The sequence below is a fragment of the Periophthalmus magnuspinnatus genome, chromosome 4, assembly GCF_009829125.3.
Source record: "Periophthalmus magnuspinnatus isolate fPerMag1 chromosome 4, fPerMag1.2.pri, whole genome shotgun sequence".
Taxonomy (NCBI): domain Eukaryota; kingdom Metazoa; phylum Chordata; class Actinopteri; order Gobiiformes; family Gobiidae; genus Periophthalmus; species Periophthalmus magnuspinnatus.
This window is the reverse complement of record NC_047129.1, coordinates 25,224,408-25,243,874: the sequence shown is the minus strand read 5'-3', so window position 1 is coordinate 25,243,874 and position 19,467 is coordinate 25,224,408. Positions and strand designations below refer to the sequence as shown.

The 19,467-nt window shown below is 38.1% G+C and overlaps 1 protein-coding gene across 1 annotated transcript; it reads right to left on the bottom strand.

Moving 5' to 3' along the window:
- Positions 1 to 12,817: 12,817 nt before the first annotated feature.
- LOC117369690 (regulator of G-protein signaling 5-like) lies at positions 12,818 to 15,662 on the bottom strand. The gene is made up of 5 exons (XM_033965003.2): positions 15,545 to 15,662; positions 15,304 to 15,387; positions 14,819 to 14,880; positions 14,099 to 14,265; positions 12,818 to 13,509 (listed from the first exon to the last, which is right to left on the bottom strand). Exons 1-5 carry the CDS (start codon positions 15,595 to 15,597, stop codon positions 13,306 to 13,308), a joined length of 570 nt encoding a protein of 189 aa, XP_033820894.1. The 5' UTR covers positions 15,598 to 15,662; the 3' UTR covers positions 12,818 to 13,305.
- Between the last annotated feature and the right edge of the window lie 3,805 nt (positions 15,663 to 19,467).

Genomic DNA, 19,467 nt, shown 5'->3' with positions numbered 1-19,467 from the left:
GACCAATTTAAACTCCCATGCATGTCCGCTTGAGTTAGTGCCAAGCTTCATGAGTATGTTTAGCATGTCTAATTTCGATTCTGATGATCCCATAAATCCATTGTTGCTGTTCCATGGGAGTTTCAGTTCCCTACTGGACCGCCCGGCTTGGAAGAGCGCACGCCTCGCTGCTTGGGCTGACACCCCATCAGTGCTCAGCCCTTCGGACCCACGCCTTGATCCAATACACCCGAGCCAGCTCTTCTTTCCTTTCTCCCTTACAGCAATTCCTCTCCTCCTCTCATCGACCCCCCTCCACCAACCGTTCTCCCATTCTTGTTTTGAATACTGTGTGTTATGGACATTGAGATGAGCTTGTTTCTTAGTAGGAATGGTACACATACTTATTTTAAGATGTCTCACTGGAACCTGCTACTTCGGTTACATGATATGGGTATTCATCTTCCTGTGACAAGAGGCCTTTGCAGTACATCTTTTCAGTAACTGCAAGCCATCTTTTCAGTGATGTATTCTACCTTCTGTAAGCACTTACCGGTGTGTCCATTTATGGCCTTGTTTGGACAGTATGTAAAATTAGTTTAAGTCATTATACGACCAGCCTTCTATAGATACCTTTCTCAGGGTATAAGTACAGCTGGTTTGTGGAGAAATGGCAGTCCTCCTTTTCAGCCTCTGAATCCTCTGCACTATATGAAATAATTGCCATTGCAAAAGCTTGTCACCTATGGAGGAGGAAACGAACTGTAGCTCTACACGAAAAAAGGGTTATCTGGACAGCCATGAACAATAATTTTATCATCACATTCCCGGCCATTCTAATGCCATCACTAATGCTCTGTCTCATCCTAAATTGCAGATTTTTCGCTGCCTTTGTCCCACTGCCGGCCCTCTGCCTATGCCAGTGCCTCCTCTCGAGGACATAGAGATTTCATGTCTTAAACCTTTTTTGGACTTGGAAAGTTATTACATCAGAGCAGGCGTGTTTCAGTCCACCATCAAAGCATACACTTATGCCTGACTTTCATTCAACAAGTTTTGTGCTGCTTATCACATCCTCCTATGTCCCGTACCACTCAACACAATCAAAGCCTTTTTAACTTAATGTTTTGATCGTCAGAGCTACGAGTTGTCCTATATTCGGTCACAACTGGCTGGCATCAACTTTCATTCAAAATGCTATAATCCCTCCACTCACAGCTAAACATTCCCCTGACACAAGACACTCCATCACTCACCAAGTTTTCACAGCGTTACGCTCGGCCCCTTTCTCTTGCTACATCAAAGCTCTCTTCCACAGCTTATTTCTCCCAGCTTTCTACAGATTTCTAAGAGTAGGAGAATTCACATCACGACCCTTCCTCCAATGAAGCATTTTCCAATCTCATATTTTATCCAGATCGCTACAGTATAAGCCTCAAACCCTCAAAAAGGTCCCTGGTCAATATCCATTGCCTGCACAGATGGCCCATTCAGCCCATTCTGAATAATGTTAAAATATCCCAATGAGATTCAGCTGGTGTTCTGCTAATTTATTTTAATAGATTCTTTTTTCAGACCAAGGTTTAGTTTGTTTTTACCCCTGTGCCCGGGGGACTCAAAACTGGGATGAGGAGGCCTTTTTATTTTCAGACACTTGGAGTACTGTTTTGAAGAAGTTGAACTGCAGATGGCGCTGTCATCCTGGAAGGTCCTGGTAGGAAGACAGAACCAAAACCTGTTTAAATCAACTGAGTGAACACGTCACAGCAACATCACGTGACTATTTTGAGGAAGACCGCTAGTGAGCAGTCAAAACTGTCATGTATGAAAACAATGGCTCTCCTTATCACCCCTGTTCCTTACTCCTGAAAGCCAGCCCATTTCAATCACCTGGTTCTAAAAACACCTCCTGAGACCTGGCGTCCTCATCTGTGGACAATACATTTTGGGTTGTTGAGGCCACAATGCAAATTTTTAGAAGAACAGCAACAAGAACATGTAAAATTTTGAATATTTCTAGGAGGTTATAATATTCATTTATTATTTTTTATGTTGTTGTTGTTGTTATTATTATTATTATTATTATTATTATTATTATTATTATTATTATCATTATTATTTTATTTTTTTATGTTTTTATTATTTTTATGTATTTATTTATTTTTATTTAAAGGCATATGTCTTCCTGCGCCTGTTTGCAGCACTTAAAATGAGACACTTTGTTCCATGAGGCACAATTGTTTTTCATTTTGTTTTTTACATTCAAGAAAAATGTTGCTGTGTTCAGGCACTTAAAAGTTTTTGCAAATAAAGTCCTGCAAGAGCTCGGGTCTCAGGAGGTTAAAGCCACCTTTTCCTTATGTAATCTGTCCCCTCGCCTCTACTCCAGCCACTCGTTTAGAATAGGGGCAGCCATTACCATGGCAACTCAGGGCATTTTCACTCCAGTCCTCCAACAACTCAGATGATGGTCTTCACCCGCCTATGCCCTGTATGTTTACCTCGACAAGCCTTACTTCTTAGCCGTACAACGCTCTGCATGCCTAGTAAGCCTTATCTCACTGTCTCACTTCCTACCGGCGATTGCTGCTTCATGGTCTCTGCTTCTGTCTATCTTGTCGCTCTCCATTTAATCGCCTTCCGGTATAACTCCCCGTCTCAATTTTCTTATTTCAGTGCTCTGCCTAACATGTCATCTAACTGACCACACCCTTCATCACAATGTCTTCTGCCAGGGTCTGAGTGCCAAATATAACTCATTCAGTAAAGTTTATCATTGTGTCTGTCTGACTCTCTCCAGGTTGAAATAGAGCTCCCATCTAACTCACCGCTTCTCCAGAGTTTACCTGCTCCTCACGTTTCATCATCTCACTCCAATTACTCCTCCTCGCTGCACGCCACACCTCCTCTTCATCTAATCAGTGCCCAGTCTGCCCAATTTAAACCGCCACTGCAGATGCACGATCGCTTCAGTTTGTAACGCACCCCCACCCCCTCAGCCTCTCAGCATCTCATCGGCCCCTTCACTCCCCTCAGCCTCACCTCTACGACCTCCAGTGTCCAGGCCCTGGGAGGGAAAACATCTCCTAAAACATCATCTAACCGGCCACACCCTTCATCGGATGTCTTATGCCGGGGTTTGAACTCCAACGCTAACTCATTCAATCAAGCTTACTAATATTTTTTTCTCTTTGTCTCTCCAGATTTAAATATGTATGTCATGTAAACGGTTAAAACTGTGAGTAATCTGATGTCTTTATGGGAGATCACACCTGTCTAGGCTTTGACCAGGAAAATTATGCAAACTAATGACAAACTAAAATGATAATGTAGTTTTTTTGTTTTCAAATTACAACCTTGAATCCACTGATTACCGAGCATGTACCTAATGGTTTTTTTCTCCTTATATTTGAGCAAAATTGGTCTTGCTGGGTACTGTCTCCATCCAATTATAACGTATGTTTTATTGTCCGATCATCAGGAAGTGTGTGTTAGCATGCAAGTTGTTGATAGTTTTACCACTCTGGCCTCTAAAAGTTGTGGAAAGTGCTTCTAAACTCATCGGGGTGAATAATTAGGATGGTCTGAATGCATGAGGTAAGTGAGGAATACTTTTGAACCACAGCAAAGTTCTGTTTTTCACATCTTTAAATCAGGTACAGTGCCTTTAACTTACACGTCACCAGGTGTTTTTGATATTAGATTTTCACTTATTCATGTAAACTCACATCAAAAATCTGATCTGATTATTGGATTATCTGATTATTGTGGTAATCTGATTTCTACTGACAATGTAAGCATACACAGTATTCAAACACAGTAACTAGATTTACGTGGAAAGTACCATCTGATTTAAGTTTAGACTTCACAAATAGCGTGTTTTCTGACCTTTTGTCCTGGCTCTCAAAGCGGGGTGGTTGTCCAAATTAGAAACATTTGGATTTGTATGTAATCACTGTAATTTAATCTGGTGAAATTCCTCAGGCGGTTTGCTCACAGTGCTCCTTCTATGAGCTCAATGCAACCTGGTCCAAAGCAACCGCCAGGGAATATTCTCAACCCCATTTATTATTAGCCCATAAATCACCTTATTGTCGATATTTGATGTAAGTGTGAGCAGGTTGTTGTGGTACATAGCGATGCGCTGAGGTAAGTGTGCTCAGTAAATGTGCCTGTTAAAGGGGCTCTACCTGACTTTTACTGTCTCAAATAAAAAAAAAACTTGAGAAACAAAACTATTTCATTTTAAACGGTTTACCTTATGCATTATACATCATAACGAGATGAGTTCATAATCGCTTTTCACAGCTGTCAGAGATAACTGAAAAGCGACTAGCATGCCATCGGGCACTTCCTGATTCTTGCACAATAAAGCACATTATTATTAGATGCAGACAGCACGCAGCAGACTCAGTTTTACCTCCAGAGCTGCTTATACAATATATCTGTACTGGGGTAAGATACATTTTGTTCCAATACATGGGGAAAAATCAGGTACAGGGTGAGCGTATGGTCTGCTGTTTTAATAGTGCCACCATGTGCTCAGAGTTAAAATTGCAACTATAGACAATAAGAAGATGTGTTTTATTGAGCCACATGAAGAGGTAGGTAGAGTTGTTAAAATTGAAGTTGTAGTTTGGGTTGGGCAATTATTATTATTATTATTGCTATTGCTATTATTGCTTATATATTTTTAAGGGCCTATACCTAATTTATTAATCTGTTCCAGTCAAGATAAATGCTCTTTACATAATGCATCGTAAGGTAAAAGTAGCTAAATAAGAAACATATTAAGACTATAAATCATAATGTGCATTTTTTGTAGTGCGTCAACTAATACAGAAGTTACTAACAAGGTCACAGTGTTCATTAAGAATCATGGGAACCCAAAGCAGGAAACCAGCATGACACTATCCTGGACACTTAATTATCTGTCATGGTGCACTTTGAAGTGGCATTAAAGCAAACAGTAGCAGAGGTCAGAGAATGATAAGTAAACAGCTGCATGACACTATCCTAGACAGATGTTTCTGTGTTATGGGGCAATATCACAGCGGTAGAAAGGGCAAAGTGGGCGGGGGTAAATGTTCTGACTAAAACATGTTCCTCATGGTTCAAAATCAAGTACAGACCCTTTAATATTTATCTTTATGATGATGTTTAGTTTCTCGACCCAAACCCTAAGTGTAACCATGTTGTTGTTGTTGTACACTGTGGTGCTCTGAGGAAAGTGTGCTCAGTAAATACAACTGTAAATGTCAAAATGTTCACAGCAAACTCCAAAGGCAGTGCATGGTCTGCTGTTTTACAATAGTGCCCCCATGTGTTCAAAGCACATTTAAACCTCTGACGTCTTAGAATCTGTTTGTATGTATGTAATGTTTGTTCCCCAAGCAGAAGTAGAGTAGAGTAGCCAAAACTTGTACTCAAGTAAGAGTATTGCTATTTTGAAATGGTATTGCTCAAATAGAAGTACAAAGAAGTGGAGTAAGATGTTACTCAAGTAAAAGTTAACGAAAGTAAATGGGGAGACAACTCCTCCAAGAAGTACAATTTCTTTTAAAGGTTATTGAGTAGTCCAATACCAATCTATTCATCTATGTGCTGCAGTTAACAGGCCAGTACATGTTAGAGAAAATACAGAATCTAAATAAAATAAAAATAAAAGGAAAAAGGGGAAAAAAAGAAAAGAATTTCAGAAGAACTTTAGAAAGGGGCTCTCCAGCACTTTATGAAGAGTTGCAGATTTTGGGTTAATGCTCCAAAACTAAGCCAAAAATGCCACCTGGTGTCCAAAATTAAAGTTGCATCTTCAGGCAGTTTCATTGATGAGTCAGGAGGCTTCACATTCAGTCGATTACAATCGATGCCTGGCAACAGAGCAAGACTTCTGTCCATTTTGAGCCAGACAAGTCAGTGACCTTTCACCTGTTATGTTTGCCTACATAAACTACAAAGTCATTTCTGTATGATGGGACATGTTGTCTTGAGAACCTACTGGAGGTTCATTATTGCTTATCAATTCATGAACAGTAACTATAACTTTCTGGAGTTGACACGCCAACCTGCAAGATTCCATGGAAATAGAAAGTTACCATACTTTGGAACAATCTCCATAGAGACAGATGTTTTTTTTTCATGCTATACTGTCAACATTATAGAGCTGAAGGAAGAAAATTACCATGGAAACAAGCAGGTAGCAGGTTTTATTATTCAATTTATATACATTTTTTATGGGTTTTTTGTGCACACACAGCAGGTATGTGCACAAAAAAGCACCCAAACATCCCCCTCCCACAGGTATCCCTTCTCTCATTACTCACCTCCCTCCAACCATCGTCTTCAGGAAAAAAAAGGAAAATTCTAATACAATGTTATAGAAATATATTATATAAATTTCTTTCTAACACCCAAAGGTCACTTCACAAATGGACAGAGATAATAATTTTGAGGTGAAATGGGTTAGCTTTGAGAATTTATTGCAATGTCAATGCAGTAAATGCTTTTTTGTTTTTGTTATTGTAATTATACATAAAACCAGCAGAGGTCACCCTTGCTCCACATTTAAATTGGCACCTCTCAAACATTACTACATTACTTCACTATTGTAGACTAGTGCTATATAGATCCATACTGTTTATGCATGTTCCACTGTTTTTCTATCTGCAAAACTCAAAGAAATGTATGGCTATTTTATAATTAATTTCACACTGCAATTCCCAATTGTACAGCTCTTTCGAACTGATGAGTTTATAAAAATATGGATTACTTAGTTCTTTTTAATCCTTGTCAAATCCCTCTTACATTAAACACATCTCAAATCCAACGCAGCATTAACTTTAGCCACAAAAACATTATTTTGTCTAAAGCCCTTTTCTATAAATTAATCAAATATCTGCATCTAATTAGAAAGCGTTTTATTGTCCGATAACCAGGAAGTGTGGAGTTAGCATGCTAGTTGTTACCGTCACTGCAAAACTCTGGATTTGGTCTCTGAGACTTGTGAAAAGTGCTTTTAAACTCATTGCTGTGAATAATTAAGACGTTCGCAATGCATAAGGTAAGTGCGGAATAACTTTAGACCACTGCTAATTGTTTGCTAGCTCTGTTTTTCACGTTTTTAAGAGAGTTTAGATCAGGCACAGCACTTTTAATTCAAAGAGTCGCAATTCATCTGTCAATAAAGTCCACCCCATCTATCATAAGTATTATATGTATCTAAATATACTCTTTTATAACAGTCTAGCTTCGCCTGCTTTTTCCTAGAATTCGATTGTTCACTCTCATGCTGTAAAAGCGACACTGGCCTATTTGCTTTTGTTTTGTAGCGTCCAGCGGCGGGGAATGTTGATCACCACGGCAACAGCAGGCCTCACACTTCAAAACACCGCACTATACAACTACATCCGCCCACTCTCACACCAGACAGACATATAACAGACATGGACTGGGCAAACAGGAAGCTATCCGAGAAGAAATCGCCAACGTAATAGAAAGAGCCATAAAACTACAACCTGGGTGTAAATGTCAAACACGGGTGATAAACCGTGAATACAAGCCTCTGTCACTAGGCCTGAAGTTAAAGGTGCACTGTGAAACTTTTGTGGTAGAGAGTCACGTGTGTGTCTTTAATTAGATGTTATTGCTTTTCTGTAATGTTCTGCTGTTTAGTGCAAACTTTTCTAATCTCTATGGCAGGGGTCCCCGACATTTTTTGCACCACGGACCGGAATAATGTAAGTTTTGTTTGCACGGACCGGCCTTCTGCGTGTGGCACTTAAATATGGCAAAAGTGCATAAAAAATACAGCTCACCATATTGCTGAACCAGTGGGAGCTCTGTGCTTGTTTCTTCTTTCCTTCTTGTTCGCCTTAGTTTCTTTCAAAAAACTCTACAGGCTTATATCTTTTAGTCCAGGGTGCTGTGTCCCCATGTGCCGAAGCAGTTTTGAATTTTGAATTGCCTCGTTCGCTTTTCCCCCCGGTGAGGCGTGAGACTCACCTGTAGTGACAAACCCATCTTTTAAGTAGGACTCCCGGTGTTGTCTGTTAAATTTATCTTTCTTTTTCTTGGAGGTCGTAGGCTCCTCTTCTGGCTCCTCAGTTGACCTTTTCCCCTTTGGCTCATTTTCACTCGCTTGTGGCTCTACTTTTGAATGACGTGTCTGATGTGTTATACGTGATATGTCATCGCAGAGGACAAGAGCAGAGCCATTATATCAAATGAATTTCTGTGGAAATTTTCTATCAGGATTTTAATTATATATCTATGGACAAGCTTATTAGCGCATCATGAGGGACGGGTGAAAGTTACGTCGAAGAAGATGCGGTCGCTGATAAATTATTTACTGTTTTTGTGCGGCCCGGTAGCAAACGCATAACGGGGACCACTGCTCTATGGGGACAAGCAAGTGACACCATGCACCAGGTCAAGTTACGAGTCAGATCTGTGGAGATATGACCCCACGCTCAGTCAGAGTGCATGTTTTCTAGACCGTTTTAGCAATAACAACACCGGTAAATGAATAAAGTTTAAATTCATACTATGGAGCATTTAATAATAAAAATAAATGTTACCTGCAAACAAAATCGCTTATTAGTTTATGAATGTATCAGTGACTTAATAGGCTGATAGAAACTTGTCTCTTAGCTTTTTTTAGAACCGTGGAAGCTTCGTATCAATAACAATCGCTTAAGTAATAAGGGATCACGTTTATTATTAACTGATCAGAGAATTTACACCAGCAATGTCCTATGCACGTCCAGCAAGTGTAATTACGCTATGTATCGATCAAATTAGACCGGAGTTCTCCAGGGTTTTTAGCAGCAAAATAAACTTTCAATGTCCTTTCAAAATAATAAATAAGTCGTGTAAACACCGCGCGTCGCATCCAGGACTTCGGGGAATGATTTGTGATGGACTATGGAATGTTTATAGTCCAGTTGGATAAGTATAATACATTTCACGACATCAAACAGCAACTTTACAAAGACAATTTCCACAGCATGCAGAAACCTAGATGGTAAGTTCATTTGAGCACTGCAGCCACGGCTTGTTATTAAGACTAAATGTGAGAATATTGCTGCGTTTCAGACGACATTACAACATTCTATAGGCTAATAATGTTTAATACAGATAATGCAGGCAGCTAAAATTAATATTGTTAAATGCAGAATGGCTCTAGTTACTAATAGAAATGATCAGGTTCAACATTTGTGAGTTTACCTTTGGAAATTTCAGAGGAAAGTACAATGTAATTAATAGGAACAACTGTCTCATATCTGGAAGTACCACATTATCACATTATAAAACTTGAAAAGTACTGATACAGAGCCAAGTATTTCAGGAGCAGGTCTGATGACTCTGGTGTAAATTGACACTTACATGACGTATGTATCTTTGTCATTGTAGCTCCAGGTGTAAATTCCGCGTTTTAAGGTATTTCCGAGCAAAAAAAACCCCCAAAAAACACCTAGATTAGGCTACAAAGATTCATTTTTATTGTCATACTGTGGAGTAATAACCACAGAAAAGTTATACAATGCACTTTCAAAGCTCTCGAACGTTGATTTTGCAGAACATCTTCTTTGAAAAGATGAGCACGAACGTGATTGCAAAACATGTTAGTGCAAATTGAAATAGATTTTTTTTTTTTGTCCATCTAAAAATCGTTTGTTCTTTCTACCTAATTTCAAAATGAAATGTTGTACCAGCGATTGCATAGATAAGTTGTACTTGTATATTCATTAAGTATCGGGGCAGTTATAAGAGAGGACCAGATGGTGCAGAAGACTAATGCATATGATTACAGCTGCCATGTCTTCCATAGTAACACACAGGTCCACAGTAGAACAGGGGTAAATGTGCACACGTCAAAAAGTGAAGATTTGAAATGTCAAGATGAACTAAAGATAAAGATGAACTGCGTAACTTATCTGGTTTAGGGTTTCCCACCTGCTTGTTTCCATGGTGATGTTCCACAGCATGGCGTTAAACACACAGACAAGCAAACCAACTCAGATCTGTGGAGAAGCGACCCCGCACACAGTAAAAATGCACGTTGAGGTACTTTTTTTTTTAAGCAATAGAAATATACATGTAAAATTAAAAAAAAATAAAAATAAAAAATCATGTATACTGTGGGATATTCAAAGAAAACAATGCATCTCCATCTGGAAACAAGGATGAGATAGCAACCACCAGAAAGATTACGTAACGCATCTTTATCTCATCTTCTTGCTGAGCCATTCAGAGTTGGCCCAATTCTGACAAATGGATTAGATCTGTTTAAACACAATAGGTAAATCAATATGTTATCACGCCAAAGCGCAAATCAGTTGTATCCATGTACACAGCAACCACTGCATTAGCTACTGTTGATGTTAAAAACACTGTTACCATGCCTCGAACGTAAACCTGATTTGACACCACGAAAATAAAAAAAATATATATATAAACTTCTAATCACAAAGTTGTTGTAAAATCCAATCATATAAAAGAACTGACTGATACAAGTTTACCAAAAAGTGCTATTTAAATTGCTGATCACAAGTTTCTTTGTTAAAATGATGGACATTCTGAAAACCAACTCTAACCACAAATGGGATCTTCACAAAAAAAAAGTTATTCTGCCCAAAACACTGAAAATGTGGCTCTTTAAACATGCATAATGATCTGAAAGAAAAACAAAAACGCAACAGAACTGTTAAAGCAGACCTATTACGCAAAATGGACTTTTCAGCTTTTGACCATGTTATAGTTGTTTTCCTTCTCATTTGCACTCTCAAAGTTTTTGGAGTGATTTGCGCATGTTTGAACGATCTTTAATCAGTTATTTTAAAGATGGCATATTGTCGATCAACCCCCGTTTTCACCTCCACTGGTATACGCCCACTGCTCTGTGCTTACTTCATTCTTCATAGGATTTGGCAGTACTGCTTAGTCTTTTTGGTACAACTGAAAAAAAACAAAAACAAACTTCCTGCTCGCTAGCGTGATGTGCAGATATCCAACAGGAGGTGGCGATAGTTCCACCATCTTTGTTGTGACGACATTTATGGCGACATCAGCTCCCATTAAGCGCCGCAGTTCTGTAACTCAGAAGTCAGCGGGCTTGTTACTTTTATTAAGTTGTTCTAGATGAATATTCCAGTTTAAAATGTGCAAATTATAACATAATGATCCACGGGTGTCGTAGATTATAACTTTATAGCAGACACAAGGACAATAGATCTTTAATTCTGTTCCTATTACACAGGCAGAACTTGCTGTTACAGTTGTCCCTCGCTATATTGTGGTTCACCTTTTGCTTTGTCGCTGTTTCGCAGATTTTTTAGTGCAATTTTGCATGCTTTTTTACAGCGTATGAACGTGCACTGTGTTCTGTGTCCTGACCTGCTAAGGGACTGTAGACCATTGTCAATCAGTCTCCTCCGTGCTGTGTCTCCTGTACAGTACAGAATGTGTTCAGTCACATAAATGTTCATTTGACACTACAGTGGAGTGGCACTAGGACGAAGAGGCACGGTCAAAGGAACTGTGAAACATGCGTGAGTCACTGTTATTTAATTAAACAAGAGAGAAATGTGAGAAAATGTTAATACCTGTCTGAGAAAAGTGTATCAAGTGTGGGATGAGGGGTTTTACAGCCTTAAACATATATAATAATTGTAAAAAATAAAGCTGACTACTTCACAGATTTCGCCTATTGCAGGGTATTTTTTGAATGTAACCCCCCCAATAAACAAGGGACCAGTGTATTCAATTGGTGTTTTTAATGCTAAAAGAAACTTGAAAAGCATGTATTCTTACCATGAGCAGGCTAGCCTTGCCACAGATCTGAGCTGTAACTGATGAGCCACACACTTGTTTCCAAGATAGAAAGATATAATGTATTGTGGAACATTACACGCAATGCAGTAACATCTCCTTGGAAGACAAGCAGGTGGTGGACCCTGAGTTACATAGTGGCCCTTGAAACATTTAGCTTTATCAATCCCCAACCCTAAAATGTTGCATATATCGCATAGTATAGTTGTTATGTGTTTAAATAATCAGTCTGAGTGCATTTGACTATTTTAGTTAAATCCCTGGAATTTGAAACTAAATGAACTGGTCAGTGAGTCCTCCGGTTTTACACTGTTGTTTCATTCCTTATCCTTGAGGTAGGATTGTTAAAAGTATCAAAAATCAGATACTAATCAATACTAAAGCTATTATTGAAACTAGAAACTAATTTCTGCAGATTTGGACACTAAAAAAATGTCACATTCGCAGGACAGCAATTAACCTTCCTGAATAGCTTTAGAATGATTTTGAGCTGTATCAGAACAAGTATAAGACACATAGACTAGTTTATGCACATGGACCACTGTGAAACCTACTGGACGACTGAGGGATTACACAGATGTAACGCCACAAGGTGATATAAAAAAAAGTACTATTATTTAATAATGATACTTTTTCGACAGCCTTGGTCTCTCAATGTAACTGAAAATAATGTATTGAAACAGATTCATTTTTAAGACCTTAAACTTGGAGGTGTTGAATGCCAGTAGAGGGCGCAAGGACAAGAGCTGCAGGTGTACCAAGGGGTTAGCAGTTAGGCTGTTAATTAATGCTGTTAACTAAGCCTGAATCATTCTTAATAAATGATCAGTTCATTATGAATTAAGTTGCAGTTGCTTTTAAAATATGCTTATAATATGTGATTTCCAGTTACATATTGTTCATAATAAATAATTTCTTCTTTCATGTGTTTGTATGTGAATGATTCCAGAAACAGCCATGCTTAAGTTTTCATAATCTCATGTTTTATTTCACATACAAAAGTTGACATCGTATAAATAACATTGTAATATCATTAGATCAAATATTGCACGGGTAATCTTTTGTAAAAAATACAACCAACAATACATTAATATCAAATAAATAGTAATAATAAATAGAAATTTCAGTAGTCTGTTCACAAAAAGGGAAATTGCACATCACAACATCGACAAGTTTGCCCAAAAACGGCAACAAAAAGTGCTTTTAAGTCTCAAGTTTTTTTTACAATTGATTGTCAGTTAAAATCTCCTCTCCACGTTCTATCTGTTCGCCAGCCGTCTTATCTTCACTGCACATATCCAACATCTCCAAAACTTCCCAAAGATCCACCTCAAAACTCAGACCAATCCTGCGCTGCCTAATCTGCGTCACCAGGTTAGCATACAGCCATTCAGCCAGCTTCATGACGCAACTAGCTTATTTACCATGCCTTATGTCTTTCAAAAGGCAGCTGGTTTTGTTGAAGGTAATTTCATATCATGGTCAACAGGGGGCAGCTCACGCCTTCTTCTCGGTCCTCTGGTTCTTGGGGGGTTTGGCCTGGCGGAGGAGGTCCTTGAAGGCCGGGGAGCGGAGGAAACGGGGGTAGCAGTCTTTCGCCATGAGCAGGTAGATTTTGTGCTGCGCCGAGTCAAAGCAGGAGAGAGATGGGGTGGCCATGTTGGCTCTGGTGATGTCACGGGTTTCGTGGTCGATATTGATCTGAACAAAAAATAAATAAATAATTGAATGTCAATCGTATTATGCCAGGTTTGTTTTGTCATATTAACTGAACTAAGTCTAAGTTTTTTTTTCTACTTTTATCCCTATATTTTTTACACTTATTATAAAGTCTTAGTTCAGACTTTAATTGAGTCAAATCCTCTCTATAAATACATAGTAATTAAAAGTCTAATGCAGAAATTGCTGAGTTAATGAAATATCCAATTATCATTTTGGATCTTGAAATTATGGATGGTGATTTTGTTCATTTTGAATTTCTTAACTTTGAATCAAGTTTGTCTAATTTTTGCAAACACTCCAAGAAAGGCATGGGTAAAATTGTAATATTATTATTATTTTATATATTTATATTTTATTTATTTTGAGAAGTAGTTGTTTTCCTTTTTTATTTTATTATTATTATTTATTTTTTTTTCTGATTTGATACAATTTCTATAGGCTTGGTTTGTTACATGACTTGGTGCCATTGAGCTACAGTTAAGGCTAAGATTATTGAGTTAACCTGATATGTCTGGTTCAGTTTCATTTCATTCATTCATTCCATAGACATTATTTGCATTGAACCTACCTCTCTGGGAGCATCGGCGCAGATGAACTCCTCGTAGATCTTCTGGGCCTTGGAGGGCAGTTTGCTCAGGACCTTGGTGTTGCGGTACTCCTCACAGGCGAAGTAAAATGCTATGTTCTCCTCACTGAATTCCGAGACCAGGAACGCAGTGAACGCACACAGTCCATCTGGAAGAGAGAGAACAAGGGAGATATGTGGTTAGATATCATATCGATCTGGTTTAGTCATATTTAGTCCTGGTTTACATCTAACCTAATCTAGTTTAGTACTGGTTAAGTCCTCACTTTATCCTGGTTTAATCTTGGTTTCAACTTTGTGCCATCCTGGTTTAGTCCTGGTTCAGACCTAGTTCAGTCCTGGTTTAGTTCTGGTTTAGACATATTTAATCTTGGTTTATTTCTGGATTCAGTGTTGTTTTTTTCTGGTTTATACATAGTTCACTGTGGGTCCAGACCTGGTTTAAACAATATATTTCTTCAATTACTCTTGGTTTCCTTTAGTCTGTTTGGTAACTAATTAATTGTATTCCTGGCATAACACCTGCCTAGTCCAAGTTAAGACCTGGTTTAGTCCCTGTGTGAGGCAACCTTGATCACAGTTAGACCTGGTTTAGTCTTGGTTTCACCCTAATTTAGTCCAGTCTTATTTTAGTCCAAGCTTAATCCGGATTTTGTCAACACTCTCAAGATGAGGGCACATGAAAAAGAAATGTTTACTTACATTTACAAGACAGCAGCTTCTCAAAAGACTCTTTCCATCGCAGGCATTCTTCCAAAGTTGGCCTGAAAAATAAAAAAAATGGTTAGAAATGCAACAGTTAGGGCTAAAAATAGACCCATGCATCATTTATTTTTCACTAGATGGCGCAGAACAACACTGTGCAAAGAAGAGACGCCACTAAAATTTGGAATCTGTATTAAAAAATTATTTGCTTAGCCCATTTTTGCAGATGATACTAGCATTTTAATACATCAAATATACATATAAATATCATTGTACGTTTTAATGCTACTGGGACAATCCAGATCTGAAATGCACCAAGCTAAATTTAGGTGCAGTGCCCAAAATAGATTCCAAAAAATATTACTATGCCAGTCACGTCTGCATACAACAACTAAAAATTACCCCAAAAAATTCAAAACAATCCTCAAAGTTGCATGCTTTTTTATGCAACAAGTATATACATAAACACATTTGAGACTTACTTGTGCTTGCCGATTTTGCAGCAGGTTAAATTCCAATCGGGTTTTTGCAGAAAACTCCCCAGTCTCGCTCTCAGCTCCTTCGCCCTAAAAAAAAAAAGACATCATTTATAAAACACTGCTTAACCCACAGCGATACTCAAGTTACATGCAATCTCTAGCATCTCTCCAATCGTCCTCACAAACATGCAACATGGTATTAATAATCCAAGCGTTCGTCCATCCAAAGTGATGCTGAATGTACCTTTCCAAGCAGCAGGTGGACAGTGAAGCTAGTCCTTTGCACATAGTGATCATTTAGTGTTGCGTCTAGATGTGTTTTAATGTCCAGGTATAGAAGTGGCTCCAGTGATGAGAGAAGGATACTGCGTTTGAGGGAAATGCAGCAGCGTACAGGCTTATATAGTCCCACCCACGGCTGTTGATGTGTCAGCGGAGAGAGCGGCCAATCAGAGGGGAGCGGTTAGAGGGAGGGGGAAGGACCAATAGGAAAAGAGATGAGGGGGAAAACGGAGAGAGAAAGAGGGGAGGGAGGGAGTCGGTGCAAGGACGCGTCTGGGAAGTGACAGGGGCTTTTTGATGATCTGTGTTTTTTCGTTAACTGTCCCTGAAAACACTATAATGAGCGCTCTTGTTTTCTTAGAATGGAAAAAATCATGAGGCCAATTTTGCGTTTTATTTCAGATAAGATTTTTTATTATTTGATTTTTAATGTGTTGCAGTGGGTGCTACCAGGGAGATGTGCGGTTAGATCCTATATTGATCTGGTTTAGTCCTGGTTTACATTTAGTCGTGGGATAGTCCATGTTTAGTCCTGGTTTACATCTTATATACATATATCTTTGAAGTATTATCGCTATTGTTTAGTACCTTGGCAAGGTTTGGACATTTAAATTGTGTTTATTATGGGTTACGTCCTTACTTTATCCTGGTTTAGTCTTGGTTTTAACTTTGTTCTGTCCTGGTTTAGTCCTGGTTCAGATCTAGTTTAGTTCTGGTTTAGTCCTGGTTTAGAGGCCAGTTCAATGTGTCATTTCTTGACTTACAAAAATATGTGGTTACTAATAGATTTAGATTTGATTGTTGTTGTTTTTTTGTTTTTTGTTTTTTTTACAATGGACGTTAGGCATTACTACTAATTCCTTTAAATCTATTACACAAAATGGAGTCTTGTAATCTTTAGGTCATGTTATAATGTTGTTATATCATCAAAAACATACCTGGAGTTGTGTTTTGTTTCATTCACACATCTTTGAGTAGCACTTTATTATTAATTACTATATTATTAATCTGTTTACATCTCCACAGATCAAATTGCTCTTTTCCACCTTGTGATGTCATGAAGTGGTAGTTTTCCAAGTTAACAGCTACACTTTTACCTTTTGTTCAGTAGAGATTGACAATTCCAAGGCAGAAATCATCCAAATGATTCTAGTGAATGTGTATGGAGTTTAGGCGCTTCCTGTATTACCACATGACACCACAAGGTGGAACAGAGTGTTTTCCGTTTGGGAAAACAGCATTACAACATAGAGAAGAAAATAGCATAATATGTGCCTTTTAACTGTTATATGATCCAGTTAGAAGAGGCAGTCTTAATTATATAGCAATTTAGTGCTTAAAAAACTACATAGCCTGTACTTTTACTGTACTTTTACTACAATCACAACTGAACCTGGGCTGCCTGTGGTTTAAGTTACATATTGAAAACAAATACAAGTTTCTCTCATTCTATATGGACAGGTAATGCCTCATGTTAGAACCTCCAGAATTCTCTCACTGAGCTGCAGAGGCTGCACTAGCACTGATTCATGATCAGCTGCAGGTGCAGGGGATTAGGTGGTGATGATTCAGATTAGAGAGCTTCCTTTTAAGTTTCAACCAGCTGTTTAACCAACCCAAATATCTGTCTGATGGGAAGGAGGCTGCTCATTCACTTAAGGTAATTACATTATATTATAGTCTCATCCGCCTCTACCTGTAACACAAAACCCTTATCTGGTCTTATCTGTTTGCCTTACTACTTTGTCCATTTAAAAGCTCTGGTTACACATGACTTTATGTCACATGACTAAAGCTTGACTAACTGCTTTATACTCACATAAGACAATAATATGGCATGTAATAAATATTGTATTAACAGACTCTACAATATGATCATTAAGTTCCCGTAAGGAAGGACAGCTCCTCTTGTAGGCCTACTGTACTATTTGTTTTTACTTTTATGGTAGCAGTTGGATGCACTGCAAATTTGCCAGTGTCATTACTAAAGTAAAAGCCCACAAGCCTCTTTCACCGATGCTACCACACAACAATTATCCATAAAAACACAAAAGCATGATAAAACAACAAAACAAAACAATGGTGAAACTTAAAAAAACACATGATGATGTTGTTTTTGTCAAACTTAGCATTTTCAAAATAATAAAAGGTAACAGCATTAGACTTGTATATCTCTATGGAGACAAGCCGGGAACCTTGGCATCAAACATATACATCTTACATTTATTCAACTGTAGTTTTTATTGAGAAAAAGAAGATAAATACATTTTTACTGCATGTCTCCTCAAATTATTCCCTGCATATCTGGGCCTGACCCAGGCCTGTGCCATTCAAAGTTAAATTAAATTATGTTTATGCTCTGTTCAAAGTTTTAGTGGTTGAATAAACATGTCTGATAATAGGTTTACATGTTGTATTGTTAGATACATCTCTTTTCCAGGGCACCCACCTTCTCCAGCTCCTCTGCTCTTTTTCCCCCTCTGTACAAGTGTCACATACTTTGATTCACGAGTCTTCATCTACCCCACACCGTGTATTTGGCCACCATGTGTACAGGGAGTTAATCATTTTGTATTGAAAGAGGGGGAAAAAACACTGCGGCGGCTGAGCTCTGTGCGCTGAGGCTGTTGTCAGTCGTCATGCTTGAAGAGTCCAAGTGGCAGCGGACAAATAAAAAATGCACAGTTCACCCTATATATGGACTATAGTGGACCCCCGCAGGATCAAAACTCTGTGGACTCTGTGGAAATGATAGATTACCTGTCAGGCAGGGGCATGTATGTAACAAGTTGCACCAGCAGTATTCAGCTTTGGGTCAAATGTAGAAGACAAATTTCCTCATGGGGACCGTAAAGTACACCTTAAAGAGAGAGTATTACACGTCTATGGGGTATTGATTGCTGACACATGACATATTTAGGTCACCATGTCACCAGAGCGCTTTCAAAACATAATCAACAATCATAATCAAGTATTGCTATTGAAACTACTGCACATTGCATCAGGTTTGTCAAGTTGTACTGTATTATTCTGCAAGTTTTTGTATATTTATATAAAATTGTCATGAGGGATGACAGATGAGTGATGTAGGCTTGTGGGCTGAGTATTGTACAGACTCGTACTGCTAATCGTAAGAAGGGTTTGAATAGAGCCAAGGAGAGATCACTAGATTACTCAAACATACATGGATAACGTCGAAAAACGACTTGTTTGAGGGAACATTATAACATGGCAGAAAGCTCCACAAAGTTGATTTTGCATAATACCTCCTCTTTAACCTTGCAGACCGTTTATGGAAAAGCCGAACATTTGCATTTGTATAATAGGTAAAGATACTGAAATGTTTGTCTCTGTATGCCTACATGGTGAACCCTAAACACAAAAAGTTACACAGTGTACCTTTTAGTAAATTATGCGTTTTACAATGAACAAAATATAAAATCTTCATGTGACAGAATATTTATTGGTTTCATTTTCTCATTATAGGTGTCATTTTGAGAACTGTTTCAAAATACATATAATATTTCCTTTTGAATTTTTAATTGCTTTGGCAACAGTGCTACCACAAAAACAATAAATAAATAAAATAATAATAATAATAATAATAATAATAATAATAATAAATACAAAATAAAATAAATAAATACAAAATAATAATAATAATAATAATACTTCTAATGTTAGATAAATCAGTATAAATGTGTAAATGGGGAAAAAACAGGTGCTTTATTTAGGTTTTGATGAAGAAAAACAATAAATCATGATTAAAAGCTAAAGATGGTAGTTTGGCAAAATAGAGGTTCACTAAATGTAACAGTTAATGCTTGTGTTTTGCTGTTTTTACTATGTTTACTTCTCATCTGACCCGCATGAGACACAGACCAG

Excerpts from the sequence above, each read along its gene's own strand:
- LOC117369690 (XM_033965003.2), bottom strand. The coding sequence starts at position 15,597 with ATGATCACTATGTGCAAAGGACTAGCTTCACTGTCCACCTGCTGCTTG. Across the intron at positions 15,388-15,544 it reads TCCACCTGCTGCTTGGAAAG|GGCGAAGGAGCTGAGAGCGA; the intron begins GTACATTCAGCA and ends TTTTTTTTTTAG. Across the intron at positions 14,881-15,303 it reads TGCAAAATCGGCAAGCACAA|GCCAACTTTGGAAGAATGCC; the intron begins GTAAGTCTCAAA and ends TTTATTTTTCAG.